General features: G+C 40.5%; 1 protein-coding gene across 1 annotated transcript in view; it reads left to right on the plus strand.

The window, feature by feature from the left end:
• The window catches only part of gucy1a2 (guanylate cyclase 1, soluble, alpha 2), a 35,609-nt gene extending 24,070 nt beyond the window's left edge, over positions 1 to 11,539 (plus strand). Inside the window, exons 6-9 of the mRNA XM_073491252.1 lie at positions 1,194 to 1,466; positions 3,316 to 3,459; positions 11,071 to 11,225; positions 11,320 to 11,539. Coding sequence (XP_073347353.1) covers positions 1,194 to 1,466; positions 3,316 to 3,459; positions 11,071 to 11,225; positions 11,320 to 11,539 — 792 coding nt within the window. The remainder of the gene's footprint in view (positions 1 to 1,193; positions 1,467 to 3,315; positions 3,460 to 11,070; positions 11,226 to 11,319) is intronic.
• The last annotated feature ends 4,135 nt before the right edge of the window (positions 11,540 to 15,674 follow it).

Consider the following 15,674-nt stretch of genomic DNA (forward strand, 5'->3'; position numbering starts at 1 on the left):
GGTAGTACTGGTGAAATGATTTGACATGCATTCTAGGGGATTAAATTACTACTAAGCCTCACCAGCTACTAACAGGCCATCACATACATTGAATGCCTTCTGTTGACAGCAGCTAGAAAGCATGTGAGCCTTACCTGAACCCCAGTAAGCTTCAGTTGCTTTCACCATGTGGTTTGTGGCCAGTCCAGGATTCTATGTTTGTGGTGCCAACCATGCACTGAGCTCGGCGTTTATTAGGTAAATTTATTTAACAATAGACACAGACAGAAACTGAACTAAAATACTTAAAGAATGAGGGTTATCATTCATTGTCTATTATGGCCTCAACAAAAGGAGACTCACCTTCTTGACTACTGTCAACCAAACAAAATGACAAATAACCTGTGACCATGATGCTTGAAATAGTGAATTTGGTAGGTTTTTATCTTTGTTTTCTATCATGGTAGTTACAAGACCTGGGAATGTGAAAAAAGTGTTGCACACTCTGGCTCCATATGTGTTTATCTTCTTAATCTGATGATGTTTAGGCCCTCAGGCCTTATTCGAGATCAACAACCTCAATCAACAAGAGCGCCAGAGGGACAAAATGTCATCAGATTAGAAAGAAAAATGCATATGGAGCCAGAGTGTGCAACACGAGTCTACTTCCAGTGATCATCATCTCACTACCTTCCTGGTGTACGTTACTTTTCCATTACAGACGTGGAAATGAGAAACTATCTTTCTCAAGAATCGCCTACTGCACCTTTAAATCCATCCTGGCTGGAAGAGTGTTGCTCCTGGGACTTGCTCCTTTAATTTGCTTTCAAAGTACCTTTGAGCAAGTCACTGAGTCTTGACCCAATCTTATGCGTCTGCTCACTGCATCGCGCTCTCGCTGCAACTTACTCCCCCAGGCCGCTGTTATAAATAGCTATAGCTTAGTTGCCCTGCCTGCTTGAACAATGGTATAGCGCTGCATCAGACAGATTTGGCATTACGAAGCTCGCCCACGGACACAAATAAGCATATGCAGATACACACACGATCAAAAATAAATCAAATTAATACAGGAATACATTTACATGCACCAGCAGTTTTAATTTGGTGCAGTACTCCCACATCTCCGCATTGCTGTCATCAGTGCCTTCATCAAAGCAAAGTGCAAAACACAACAAAACCTATTAATCTCCTTCTCTTCTCTCCTCTCCCAGGCCACGTTAGAGCGGACTCACCAGGCACTGGAGGAGGAAAAGAGGAGAACCGTGGATCTCCTTTATTCCATATTTCCGGGTGATGTGGCACAGAAACTGTGGCAGGGTCAGCCAGTGCCCGCTCGCAAATTTGACGATGTTACCATGCTGTTCTCGGACATCGTGGGTTTTACTGCTGTGTGTGCCCAGTGCACACCTATGCAGGTCATCTCCATGCTGAACGAGCTTTACACACGCTTCGACTACCAGTGTGGCATCCTGGATGTTTATAAGGTCAGCAGACAGAAAGTTACACACATCCTCTTTTTTACGCTATAGTTATCTGTTGAGACAGGATGTTGGATTTTTTTAGTAAGTAATATTGCTAGTTTAAAATGAAATTTGATCATTGCTTTTGATGAACATGATTTTGGCTAGCCTCCATGAGCCCCTTGAACGACTGGGCCCAAGAAAGCCTCCCCCCCTTATGGGCGGCCCTGCTCTGTGTGTGTATGTGCTGTCATGTGTGGGTGTACTTGTGTTGTGGAAAAAGTCACTGATTAATGGCCAGTCTGTGGAAGCTTAAGAAAGATGTGTCAATATTGTCCATGTGACAGTGTGGCTTTGGCTCTAGTTGCAGTTATCTGTAGTGTGCTGTCCTTCCCTCTTTCCATCTTTGCTTTCTATCATCAGATCAGTATTTCTCTCCATTTTTACTCTTTCTGCTTACCATCATCCTTCCTCTCTATCTCAGTCTTTGTAACGACAAATTATACTTGCCATTTTCCCATAAGAAACATGTGTCTCCTCCGTGTTATCTCTCAGAAATGTCACGTCTCAAATGTCTAGAGGAAGGGAGGAAGAGATACAGAGAGGAATGTAGAGAGATTGAGTGATTGTAAGAAGGTTTATGTGTATAGCAGTTGAAGAGTGAGTGTGTGTGTGAAAGGGAAAGCAGGAGCAGGAGGACATGGTGAAGAGATTGAGGCACCCATATGTTGCCATTGTCATGGTTACTGTTGAAATGATTTAGCCAGTGGCAGCCCTAAATGAGAGCAGTTTGTCTCCTAGTTTCCTTTTCCACACCTCTTTCCCCTCTTGTGCTGTCTATTTTCTTCCCTTATAAGGACAGTGTCAACTGTCATGACACCTACAGTATCTCACTCCATCAACAGGAAATATGGTAACACATCTCTGCCTGTTTGCTTTATTCACATGTGCTCGTTTTAATCTGCCTTTAGGAAGTAATTGTCAAAGAAGACTTGCTGCTATACTGCAGGCATAGTAAAGTCACTCAGGGACTAGGGATGACTGTCCTCCAATTTTTGGAATGAGATCATGATTATGACTGAATGAAAGCTACCTTGACCAACAGTAGCACTACAGAGCAATGATTTTACGATAAAGTCCCTGATTTATTTGTTTTGTGCCTGTCCATGTACTTCTGGTTGATGCAAGACACATTCTTACCATGTGATTTTACGTTGTTGGCTGCAGTAATGTGCGAATTACTGTAACAATGGACCAAAAAAACAGTGAAACAGACTGCTAGCTAGCAAACATGGATATTAATGAGAGCACGACCAATATTCGATTTCCGGGGCTATTGCCAATACCGATATTTGAGAGTGAAAAATTCCCATATCGATATATAACTAACTCTAAAAGCATGAAATTAGATTTAAGCTTTTGTGATTATTAGCTGTGTTTATGTGACACTACATGGTAACGTTTAAGTGGTATTTCAGTGAACTTCAGGATGGGTGCTGTAGGGGAATGTGTGTATGTCTGCATATTAGTATATATATATATATTAGTGGCAAGAGGTAACTGAAATGCTTTGATTTTTATGCCTAGGTTTTTTGACTTCTCAGACTGGGTCAGAAGCAGTGCAAGGCTTTATTACGATCTGCTCCAAATGTTCACCAACTCTTGTTTTGAATGATAAAGGTTAAGAGAGAGAAACAGACTGACACTGTAGTTCTTACATTACAAGAGGAATGGAGTGCTTTAAATTTCCACTACTTAGTGGAGATGGTATGAGTTGTTGAATGGCCACTTAATTTCACACATCAGCATATACTGACAGTCACACGTATTCATTTCAGTTTCTGTCCTTCCTCCTCCTCCATTTCTCACACAGATCGAGACAATAGGTGATGCCTACTGTGTGGCAGGAGGACTTCACAAGAAGGTTGATAGTCATGCAAAGCCAATTGCACACATGGCCCTGAAGATGATGGAACTTTCCGAGGAAGTGCTGACACCTGATGGGAAACCTATCAAGGTAAGTTTTCATTCACTGTCCACTATGTGGGCATCTGAAGCACTTTTGTAGCATGTAAAGGTTTCAGCCCTAAGATGTAACAGTTTCTCCTGTTGCCACCACTACATGAAGGCTGCAGAAAACTCTGTAGTTTATGTGTGCTGTTAACTGAGCTGCAGCTGCACTATGGCAGGGCAATGTTTACAATGAAGTGTTTCCCACTCACAGTCTTTACACGGGCAGGCTGCGCAGGTATATTAACAGCTGCCCAAGTATATTTGGCGACCCATTTTAGCATTTAGCATAGCAATCAACAGGGAGAACGACACCATCTGCAATCGATTAACTCGTGGACAAACTGCCTTCACTCTATCCCTCTGGTGTACTGCATAGAAACACAATCTTGGGTATTACTTCCCTCCTGTATATTCATTAATGAACTGATTGTGACGCAACCACTCCTATTTAATGAAGGCCTACTAATGCTGTTGTTTCATAAAAGCACCTGGTTGGTGAGTAGCATTCTGTTGGCTTACATGGCTCACCTCCTGTTGTGAAAACAGAATTGTGCGCCAAAAAAGCCAAAATGTGACATATGTTTTTTGTGTGACTTTATAAAACATACTGTTAATGAAGTAAGTCAACAGGGCAGAAACATTCCAGGAGAGAAAAACAGATAGAGGAATAGACAATCTCATGCTTGAGCTCCATGACGCAAATCCAACATTTTGAGCAACATTTTGCAACTCTGGTGGAGAACAGTACCAAAGACAAAAGACAAATACATTTTTGACCACGTTGTTCAGATCTACTATGCATTAACAAAAGATTTACTTGCCCCATTACCAGGCTAAAGCCAACCACCACCAAGACTTTCTTTGGACCTTCATTTTGAAGTAAATGAATTAGCCAGTACTGCCATTACCACTTCCTGCTGAGGACAGTTTCCTTCAATCTTTGCCTTTTCACAGTAGTGTGAATGGACAGTGCATCTGTGTGCCTGTGTCTGTTTTTGCCAACATTTAAAACCTTGTAAATGGTTTTCTGGTTCTGAATATTTTTGTGTTTGTATCTGCACATTGTTGACCATTTCAGAATGCACACTGATAGTCAAGTTTAAAGCGCTATGGACCACAACATGTGCAGTTTCCATGGTGACAACAGAACACATTATTGACTGAAAGGGTTCGTGTTGTGATTGACATGTACGGTATTGGATGGATGAATGGATGGATGGAGGTACAGGAGACTGGAATTGACAGATGGATTAATGATATTTTAAAGAATGGATAAGAAGTGAATTGGCAGTTATCATCTTAGTGTCTGGACTTGCATGATAAAATCTAGAAAACTCCTGTTGCTATGAGCAATCATTTACTTTATTTTTAATACAAACATATACACGTTTCCTGTGTTGTTAATGGCTAAAGTAGGTGAAAAGAGAAAACTATGAGAAAGAGACACTAATGATTCAGTGGAGTGCGTTTTCATGAAACGAGGCAAGAGACATGGTGCACCTTAATAGTGTGTGTCCGTGTTTGAGTTGTTCACATTCTCCCCAGCTGCATGTGTCTACACACACCTGCCAACCTGGATGTCAGAACAGAATCAATCATGGGTGCACCCAGATCGTTTTTCACATTGACACGATAGTCACTGTCATATGAAGTGAAATGCCTCACTGTAGAGCCTGGCTGTGGTAAACGAGAACACTAACAGGTGGAGGTTGACAAAATTCACCAAGTACTGTAAGAAATAATTGAACTTAAATAATGTGGGATGTTTCTTAACTTTGATACATTTGTGTTTACAGTGGAGGATGACGCTTGAGTTGTATGTGACGTTTTGTTCTATTTATGTCCCACATGCTTCTGAGTGTGGTTTTAGTCTCAGCTCTTTCTCCACCACTCTCTCTTCCTCTCTCTTAGCTTCGCCAATTCCCTTTTCTTATTTCGGTCCTCTTTTCCTTTTTTTCTCTTCCTCCATTCAGTGTTGTATCAAGAGGAGATATGATGAGATGCTTTAGCTGTGCTTACAGTGCGTTCACCTAACACAACCTCCCGAGGGTTGCCTGAGTGACATTATTGCAGGAATGAATTTCAGATGGATTACTCTTTAGCTTATTCACGTCCTGCAGATAATGTAGCTGCATCCGACCCTATAGCATGTGATAGTTCCTTTTGGTTTATTTTGGCATGCTAGCGATGGGACATTTACAGGTATAATATGTAACATTTCTGCATTAAAATGTCTATAAAACAACAAGACCTTTGTTAAATATTTTGTTGAGTTGTTTATTTACATTATCCCAAATGTGTCCAACAATGTTTAAACCGAGAGAAATCTGTAAGTTTACTCAAGGTAAGGGTGCGTTTCATTTGGTCACCTGTTGCTGTAACTACCGGGAGAGAGTCAGAGAGTGATGAAGGAATCAGCGAACGTGACTAAACATAACATAACGTTAAAACTTTAAAAACCTTTCCATTCGTGAACATTTGCGCCTGAGTCTAGTCTAGTAGATATACCGTATTTACATCTTCTTTTTCGACTGTGTTTAAAACAGTTGTGTTGCAAGAGATAAAACCTGAGATAGAAAGATAAACTGCAGTAAAATGGTGAAACATGCTGTGAAAAATAAATCGATTTAATGGTAGAACTGTCCACTTTTCATCACATTGGCTATAGCTGGTGCTGTAAGCATTGATCCACCTTCAGATGGTTATCGCTCTGATTCATCAAGACAAAATTAACACTAAATCCATGTCGTGTCCATGACAAGCTCCTTTTAACAGTATTTAATGTACTTATGGAGTTATATATAGAAAGGCAAGCTGCTTCCTTGCAGAAAAAATATGAATATATTAAGTTGGATGGGAATTAAAGAGTCACAACTGAGGGAATTTAGTTTAAACCTCTCATGTTAATTCAGAAGAATAAAAAGGGAACACAGGAAATGTTTATTTATGTCTATTCTCAGTCCAGTCCCTGTAAAGGCCACCCATCACTGTTAGGCTGCCTTGGTAGCTTTGGGGACCGGGGTGCTTACTTGCAACTTCATACCGTAGATATGAGTCGAAGTCATCACCTACAGTAAATTGCATTATATTTCTGGTTTTGCAAACAGTAAAACTGAACCCACAAATGTAGCATATAGCAGTTGTGAAAGATGTAAACAAATATGTCATTGTTGTCATGCTCTTTCTTTCATATCACTGTATTCAGTATTACAGGATAAGGCTGGTGATATTCTATATTTTTCTTATTGTATACAACCTCTAACAAGTGCACTATTATTTCTGTTTGAGTAACATTTGAAACTACAATGCTCTGTTGTTTCAGGGAATGACTGAGCCTTCTTTTAAAATGAAACGACATATTTGTGACTTGTCTTTATATATTCATAAACATTAAATGGGCTTGGGGCTGAGTGCTGCAGACATGATGGGAGGTATTGAGAGACTGACTGACATTGTTGGTTTTAGTCTCTTCAAAACCAGTTTTTATGTTCGAGAAGACTTTTTTTTTTGCCCCTGAGCGCATTTGTTATTGCCTTAAAAATACATATAGACGGTGACACAGATAGGAACAAAACATGTATGCGAGAGAGAAGCTACAACAGATAGCTGCTGAATAACAGACAGGACACTGTTCTGTGTAATGCTGTGCACCTAACATTGTCCATTTGTCTCGAAATAGAAAGGCCCTGCCAAGCATTTTTGGCCTGCTCTCCTGCTCTTACACTTTCTCTCTCCTCCCCCCTCCTCTCTTTCCCTCACCCTCTCCTCTGCAGCCTCTTTCTCACCCACTCCTTTCATTTTAGTCTTCAGTTTCTTGCTTGCTTTTTCCTCTCAGTTTTTACTGTTATTTTGCTTTTTCTAAATTTTGCACTCTCTGTTATGCTCTCCCCTTTCTTATCTCTCCTCACTTCATGTTGGTATAAAGGAGGGTTATAGAGATATTCAGCACTTCAGCACGATAAATGCTGTTCAGTGAGTGCACTCAACTCCGGCCAGTGTTGCACTGTTATGCAAACTAGCATGAGAGCTGTGAGAGAGAACTGAGAGAAAGAGTTTAGTGAGGGTGAAATGGAGAGAGTGATCCAGGGACTCACAGAGAGGAATATACAGAGGAGTGAGATGTCAGCAGAGAGAAACACATCAAAACTAGAGACCATTTTGTGATTGGATGACGCCTATCAACATCTTCACGTTCCGACCCATGACTACGCAGAAGTCATTGCTACATTATTACATTAGTACTCAGTACACATGCATCGGACGACACATCCATCTGTGTCAAAGTTTGACACACAGGACATATGGACAGGGACTTCATGGTGCGTTCAGGTGCAACTCGTAAACTATTTATAACCAAATTGGATCTTGTTTAAAATGGTAAAGTTCAGTTTTTTTTCTTTTATTCCTTTGTTGAAATAATCAGACCTACATCTCTCATCCCTTCCTTTTTCTTTTACTACAGCATTTTTACTTATTAACAATAACCCATTAATTTCAGTTCAATTCCTAATGTAAACATCAATGATTTTGGATTGGTTGGGTTCCTTGTACATCAATCTCTTTCATATCCAAGCAAAATTGGTATCATATCATAAATATCCCTTACTGAATCAATATTGAATCAAATTGAATCAGAAACTGAATCGAATCGGGCCCAAAGCGTGAAGTGATGTTGCATCTATCAACCACTTGTTTTTATATGTAATGCATAAACACTCAGGGTTAAAAGATACTATTGTTTTCATCATCAATTAATCTGTCAGTTAAGTTTTCTGACATTCAGCTAACTGATTTGAAACTTGAAACTATAAAACAACTTTTTCCTTCTTGGTTTTGTGTGTGTGTTTTATGTTTTGTTTACAACAAGTGAAGTTCACTCAGTTGACAGTTTATGTGATACAACTTGCCAAAACTAACAGTCTCGTGCAGAGACCTTTAGAAGATCAGCTGCTCAAAGTTAAAAAGGGGTACATGGAAGTAGATCTGCAACAATTAGTAAATTAATTGAAAAGAAAAGTCGATCGAGAAAAAAATTAATTTCAATCTATTGTAGATAATCAATTATTCGTCATTTTTCAATAAAAAATGTCAACATTTGTTGGTTCCAGCCTCTTAAACATGAGGATTGGCTGCCTTGTGTCATGTGGAAACTGGTTCAGACAGGTGTTTAATCAATTGAATGATCTTTTTGGAGGCAGCAGTTCAACAGCTTTCAATATGACCATAAAGTTCAATCAACACCTTCTCAGTTTACACAAAAACTGAAAATGATAACCTTCATGAAGGTAGGGTTTATTGCAGGACGGTTGTCTTTGACTGCATTAGTTTTAGCCCAGTGAAGCTAAAAAACTGCCAGCTGCATATGAAACAGCATTGACTCTGCAACGACTCCCCCTCTCTCTGTCTCAGTCTTTCTCCATCGCTGTATCCTTCTGTCAGCTTGACCAGAGGCTGCAACGTGATTGGTCGTCTGTGCTGCTGCGCCATGTGCTCATTGGCTCGCCGAGGGCCATGTGCTGTGGGATGCTGACTCATAGTGAAAAGGAGGGGAAGAGTGTATGAGTGTTACTGTGTCTGTGTTTTGAGACTAAGAAATAAAGAGGAGAGTGGGCTCTGGATGCAGATTTGTTTGTGTGTGTCTGTGAGTGGTTGTCTGTTGTAGAGACAGACAGACAAGTGCACGGCCATTTGTAAGCAGTTTAGCTGAAAAATAGGTCACACTAGTTCACCTACCAGCCCTTTCGCTCTCTCTCTCTCTCTCTCTGGCTTTCCGTCTCTTGTTTTCTTTATCTCTCCTCCTCTGCTGTCAAGGCTTTGCCTTCTAATTATAAGTTTATTTTTGCCTCTCTCCCTCTCTCTCTCTCTGTCTCTCTCGCTCACTCTCTCGCCATTGTCTTTCTTTCTGTCTTTCTGTATGTCCGTGCTCTCTCTACCTCACTACCCCCATCGCCTGTTGTTGCCATGGCTACCTTGCAGTGTGCTGGCATGCACGTAGTGGCATTCGATACCTAGGTGATGAGATGCTCAAGCGGATCATTAGAAATCTACTGGGTTCCACTGGCTTTTGTTGTTGTTGTTGTTGTTGTTGGTGGTGGTGGTGGTGTGTGTGTGTGTGTGTGTGTGTGTGTGTTTGCGCTGTACGTGTGATGACTTGTTGTTTCCAAGTGGAGGATATCAATAGTCGGTCGAGTGGCCATGAAGTGCAATGGTCAAATTGGAATGATGGCTGGATTGCTTTCACTCTGCCTCCAGTCATTTATAGATTCATACTTCAGCCAGATTATTATATGAGCACCATGTTGCTGCCCTGTATCTGTTACCAAGAGGAGATGGAAGCAATCATTTATTTGATTAATTTCCCTCTCTCGCTCTTTCTATTTTAAGATTTTCATCGCTCTAAAAATCTGCTGCCACTAGATATCAGATTAGACAATAACAGCTACGCTAATGTGGAAGTGTGATTGCCGCAGTACAGTGGATCAATGCGCACACTTCTGGTTGAAAACAAGATCACCTCTGTGCTGAAGAATGAATGAATAGCATCTGTGTTTGGTGAAACATGGCAGGTAATTTGTGCTCGAACTTTCACTTAACAAATTACGGACATGACAGATTCACAAAGGATTAAAATCACAGATGGTCTCCACAATTATTACAAATAACTATAGTTAATGAAAGAATAATAATAAAAGTCCTGTGCGGATAGGGCTTAGGACTGCAAATAACAATACAATCATATTGATTAATCTTCCACTTATTTCCTTTGTTAATTAATCTTAAACCCTATTTGCACATGACTAATGTTACCTGTGGACCTCTAGTAATTTGTAATAACTGCTGTCTGTGGTTTTTCTGGTTCTTAATCCATGCCATTTCCATTATTTGTTTGAGGTCGTGTGAAAATATTAGCACCTCTGTGATTCGGGTTTTCTGTTGTCAGGCAACTGAACAAGAATGAAATTTGACAGTGGCTCATAATATCTTGAACAGCAGTCAACAGTTGTGCGATATTGACATTTAAAATAAGTGACAGAGGAGGTTAGAAGCAAAATGTTGTCATATTCAAGTACAGCCACAAAGCATCTGTTACTTGATCTAAATAAGCTGCAAATAGTGGGCGGTTGTAGCTCAGGAGGTAGAGCGCATGAAACACACACGAGGTTCCCCGGTAATACTAGTAAGGTGTGAATTGGTCTTAAATGCGTAAAAGAAGTCAGAAAATAGTGAGACATGTCCTTTTTAATTCCCCAGAGCCCAAACTGAGGTTTGTAAATTGTTTGTTTTATTTGACCAACAGTCCAAAACCCAAATATATATGTTTTTTTCAATCAAAAATGACAAAGACATCATCTAACCCTCACATTTGAGCAGCTGGAACCAGTGAATGTTTTGCATTTTTAGTTGATAAGTGATTCACTGATCATCAAAAAAGTAGCTTTTTTGTTGACCAACTACCAGCTGCATAACTTCCATTTTCAGACCAAGTGCATGTGTGCTGTCAAGGAATATAAATGAAACACTGCTGTACTGTTTGTACTTTTAAAATCATTATTTTTCTGAACCCTCTCTCACCCTTTACCTGTTTTTTCTCCTTCTTCTTCCCTTTCTCTCTCAGCTAAGGATAGGTATCCACACAGGTTCGGTGCTGGCAGGTGTGGTCGGGGTAAAAATGCCACGTTATTGCCTGTTCGGGAACAATGTGACACTGGCCAGCAAGTTTGAGTCGGGGAGCCATCCGAGGTGTATCAATGTTAGTCCCACAACTTACCAGTAAGTGACGGTAATAAAAGAATGAACACAAATGTACACACATGTATACATGATCTTGACAGTAAATGCTTTTTAATATTTCTCTTCTCAACAGGTTGCTGAAAGATGACCGCTCTTTTTCATTTGTCCCACGGTCACGCCTGGAGCTCCCAGAGAATTTTCCCAAAGAGATCCCAGGGACATGTTACTTCCTGGAGGCGGGGACATCTCACAGCCATGCCTCGCTCACCAGCTCTCGCTCTGCTCCCCCGGCCTCTATGAGGAAAGTCTCCTACAGCATCGGGACCATGTTTCTAAGAGAAACAAGTTTGTAGGTCCCACACACAGACTAGGATATGCAGATATTCATTATGTGAGATGGTGGGATTTGAACCTGTGGAACATTCAGGAAACAGATCACACAGATCTTTTGAATATGCACATGCATTATGTGTGAAAACTTGGATTCGGACCTGCAGGACGGCATTTATGAATGAAACTTGCTCTTATTGTAAGTGAAAAAGAACAACATGTCCTCATCTCCCCTGAGCAAAGGGAGATACGGTTCGAAAGACTTGATGCTCTTCTCACAAGGACCCGTCCCCAAGGAGGTGTACTGATGCAGAGAAACCTTAATATTAAACTTCATGATCTAGCTGGATTCCTCAGCTCCATACCTGGTTTCTAGCTCTCTCCAGCGGTCCTCTCTCCCAAACAGTAGCCTGACCTGCGTCCAGAGGGCAACAATGCTTGGAGATAACCTGGAGAGAGACCATTTATATGACCAGTGTTGCACTCGTTAGCAATGGAATTGCGCAAATAGAACAAATCTACTTTCCATTATCAAAGTGGACACTGAGGAATGAAGTCGTATGAACTTTTAGAACAGCGGTTTTCAAAGTGGGAGGTGGGGACTTCAAATACATTACTTATTACATTAGTTATCAAAAGGGTAACACATAGAGTAGCCTAGTGAGTGATTTGGTTAAAGACAAAGTTTGGAGATCGGAAGTTTGGGGGAATTTGTCTGTTTTTCCCACCTTCCCAGAGTCAGAGACAGATAAATGCCTTAGGACAGACCCTTTTAATGTGTTTGGTGTAGTCTGAAGTTATGTCAAACAGCAATATTAGGCTATACTGGCTCAATTGTTGAGTGTCTATGTGATCAAATAACATACAGTAATCATTATCCCATAGGCATCCAGGAATTGAGAGAAACTAAGCAAGTAAGCGTTTTTCTGTCTGAGGAGAGGTCCACAGTCTCAGACTTTGAAAACCCCTGTTTTAGAAGATGGCAACATTGCCACAAGTGTTTGCTGTGCATCATGGCCTCTTGTACAAGGACGACCACTACTGAAGAACCGTACAACTCCCCTTCCAACTGTCCCTAAACCATGTCATGCTTTACCAAACATACGTCTAACATCTGCTGCTCGTTACATCCGTCCATCAGCGTAGGACCACTTGGTCGGGATGGGGGAGAGATGAATGAGAGGCCAAAAGGTCGGGGCAATCATGGGACAAATGCCAAAAACACTAGTACTAAGCTGATCTTAGAGCCTTTTCTGCTTCTAACCCACAGCAAACTATAACCAACTACAATCTAGTCATTTCATTGCAGGTAATATGTTTAGGACTTAAAATTTTTCCCAGCACAGTGCCTTTTTTACTGCTCAAATCAGGATAAACACAAGATGGATTAATTCTAAATATCTGAAAATAACAAAACCATGAGGAGCGCTTTATTTATCTCATGTTCGTCTTGTCTTTAGGACATTTCTTTGTTGTTAACTACACTGGATAGTGAAAGATTTGAGTGAGGAAAGGACACGTGCCAAAAGTTATGAACCCGTTACTTTGCAAGTCACAGTCCTTGTGTCTTTCATTTTGAGATGGTCACGAATCGCTGGTCAGATAAATCAAGCGTTCCTGAAAGAGTTCAAATATTTAAATTTCTATTCATCTGTTTTTTGTCCAGATGAACCAATAATACACACAATATAGTACTAATGATATAGTACTATACTAACTTCTACACATAGTCACAGTATGCATGCTTGACACGGCTCACGTTTACATACATAATCTTTTTTAATTGCATTGCTTTTTGTTTACCACGTGGATATAAAGTATTTACTAGCCCCATACAAATGTAACCAACAGGATAAGAATTCAAGTTTTCTGACTCTGATTTACTCAGTGGAAATCTCAGGCCTTCCAAATACTTCAGCGTAGCTCAGTCACCCAGACGTGGGAGAATAAATATCAGAAGTTTTTGTCAAACAGATTCTCCATAAACTGTCATCATAAAGTGGGAAGTGAAGGGTTGAAGTTGGATAGTGTTTGAATATTTTACAGACTTGGCACATTTGGATACTTCATGTAACTCACATGACATAGCCATTGTTCTCTTTGGTTTTTGAGACCACAGAGACGTGACCTCAGTGAAGTCATGAATGAATTGCTGGCTGATCCAGGCCTCACAAAGGGAGAACAAACTATTTTTGGGGGCTTTAGTTTCCATTAAATATGATATTTTTGATGTTGACAGAAATGTCATTTATAGAGATACACTGAGATTTGTCAACATCACATCCTGATTTAATGTGTAACTGAAGAACAAAAACGTTCAAAAATGATTTAGTTTGTTTAAATTTGAATAAGTGGTGTTACCTGTGTGTGCTTACTAGGGTTGGGCGATGTCTGCCAAATTGGCATATGACCATGCAGTGAAACATCATGATGGATGATGACATCATAGCGTGTCCCCTCAGTGTTGACGTAAGGCAGCAGTTGCGTATTAGCTCACCATGGCAGCCGCCGCTGTTTCCCACTGTTGCTCTGACACCAATCTCCAGCTGTCTCACCCTGCATAGGAAACCATCTACCGTTACCATCGACATACATCCCTGTGCTAGGTTCAAATGCATCCCCGTCTCCGCACCACATATCCGTAACTTAGCTTTGTTCAGCCTCATATACATTAAACAACGATGCCCGACTAGAAAAGAAACTAAGCTAAGAAAACTGTGTATGAAAATGGCACGACTGAGAGAAACAGCTGCCCGCGGGAAAAGAAACACTTCTGCCACACCAAGTGTCTTGGGTTCACCTAACCGAGCTGGTTTGATAAGAAAATAATAAACGGGACATGGAGACGTAATGTTAGTGCACTGAGCAGCAACATGCTTCTTTTCATTTCTTCTCCTCACATATCACAAACAACAACAACTCTTGACTGACGGCAACCTTGAGGGGACACGCGTCTTGATTGTGCTCTCTGGTGGGAAGCCTTTGGAATCACGATGTTACGATGGTCAGGGATTAGTAGTCGATGGCTGTCAGCCATTGGCGATGGACGATGGCATCGTTCAACGGCCAAACCCAAGTGCTTACCTTCTTGGTGTAAATTTATTCAGTTGTACAACAACATCACAATATCAGAGCCTGACAGATACTTGGGGCCGATACCGATATTAGGGGTTAAAAAATTCTCATATTGATATCAGCTGATACACACACATTTTTTGAAATATCCCTCAAATGTGGTTTGGGTTGTTTTACAATTTAACAATAAAATTGTACTGTCCAAAAGGACATCGATTCACTGAAACAGTAAACTTCACTGGGACTTTAACAATTACAGTATAAATTACTCCAAGCACCTTTTTCGACATTAGTTGTTACTGTAAAAAGTTTTCATCATATATTGCTCAAGCTCTATACAGCATGGCTCAAGTTAGTGCCAAATAACTAAACCTTTAGTACCAACTTTTATAAATGGCAAAATACATTTCAGACAGCGAAAAATTCCTAACCCTAACCATAACATTACAGCTTTTAATATACAAAACTTTACCAGGTGCAGACAGGGAATAGCATCTTGCTATTTCACTACATCTTGCCAACTGACATACAGGTAGCTGAACCCTTTTAAAGATGAAATAAAATGTGCCCATTGAGTTCTGAGGCCACCAACAACGGCTAATCTTGCTTTTTAATTATTAGACGTCTGGTTCCTGCTCTCTGTTGTGTACGTTTGGTTGTTAAAGGGCAGGACCAGCACACTTTGTCAGCTCACTGGCAGGGATTCAACAGGAACATGTGCTGGCTATGTTATGTAAAACACAGCTTGAAGGAAAACAGCAGAAGGGTAATTTACTTCAGACACAAAAACTAATGTCCATCTGGCTGAAATTTACCCCTCCAAAAGGGCATTGTGCCCTTTAACTGAGATTAACACCAGCATCACAAAGCAATGTGCCATATTTGAGGAAAGTCAAAAAGATTTTCCTTTTACCTGCCAGTTTTTGAATCAGAGATGGGTTAGAAGTGTGAGAAACTTTTTTCATTGTTGCCATCAATAATTCCTCTTCTGGAGCTGTCATCAGATTCCCTGAGAGGAGTAGCATCAGAAAGCTCAAAAGTTCTGCCAAGATACATTTCGGTGATGAAAATCAGCATTTTTGA

The sequence above is a fragment of the Pagrus major genome, chromosome 2, assembly GCF_040436345.1.
Source record: "Pagrus major chromosome 2, Pma_NU_1.0".
Lineage (NCBI taxonomy): Eukaryota > Metazoa > Chordata > Actinopteri > Spariformes > Sparidae > Pagrus > Pagrus major.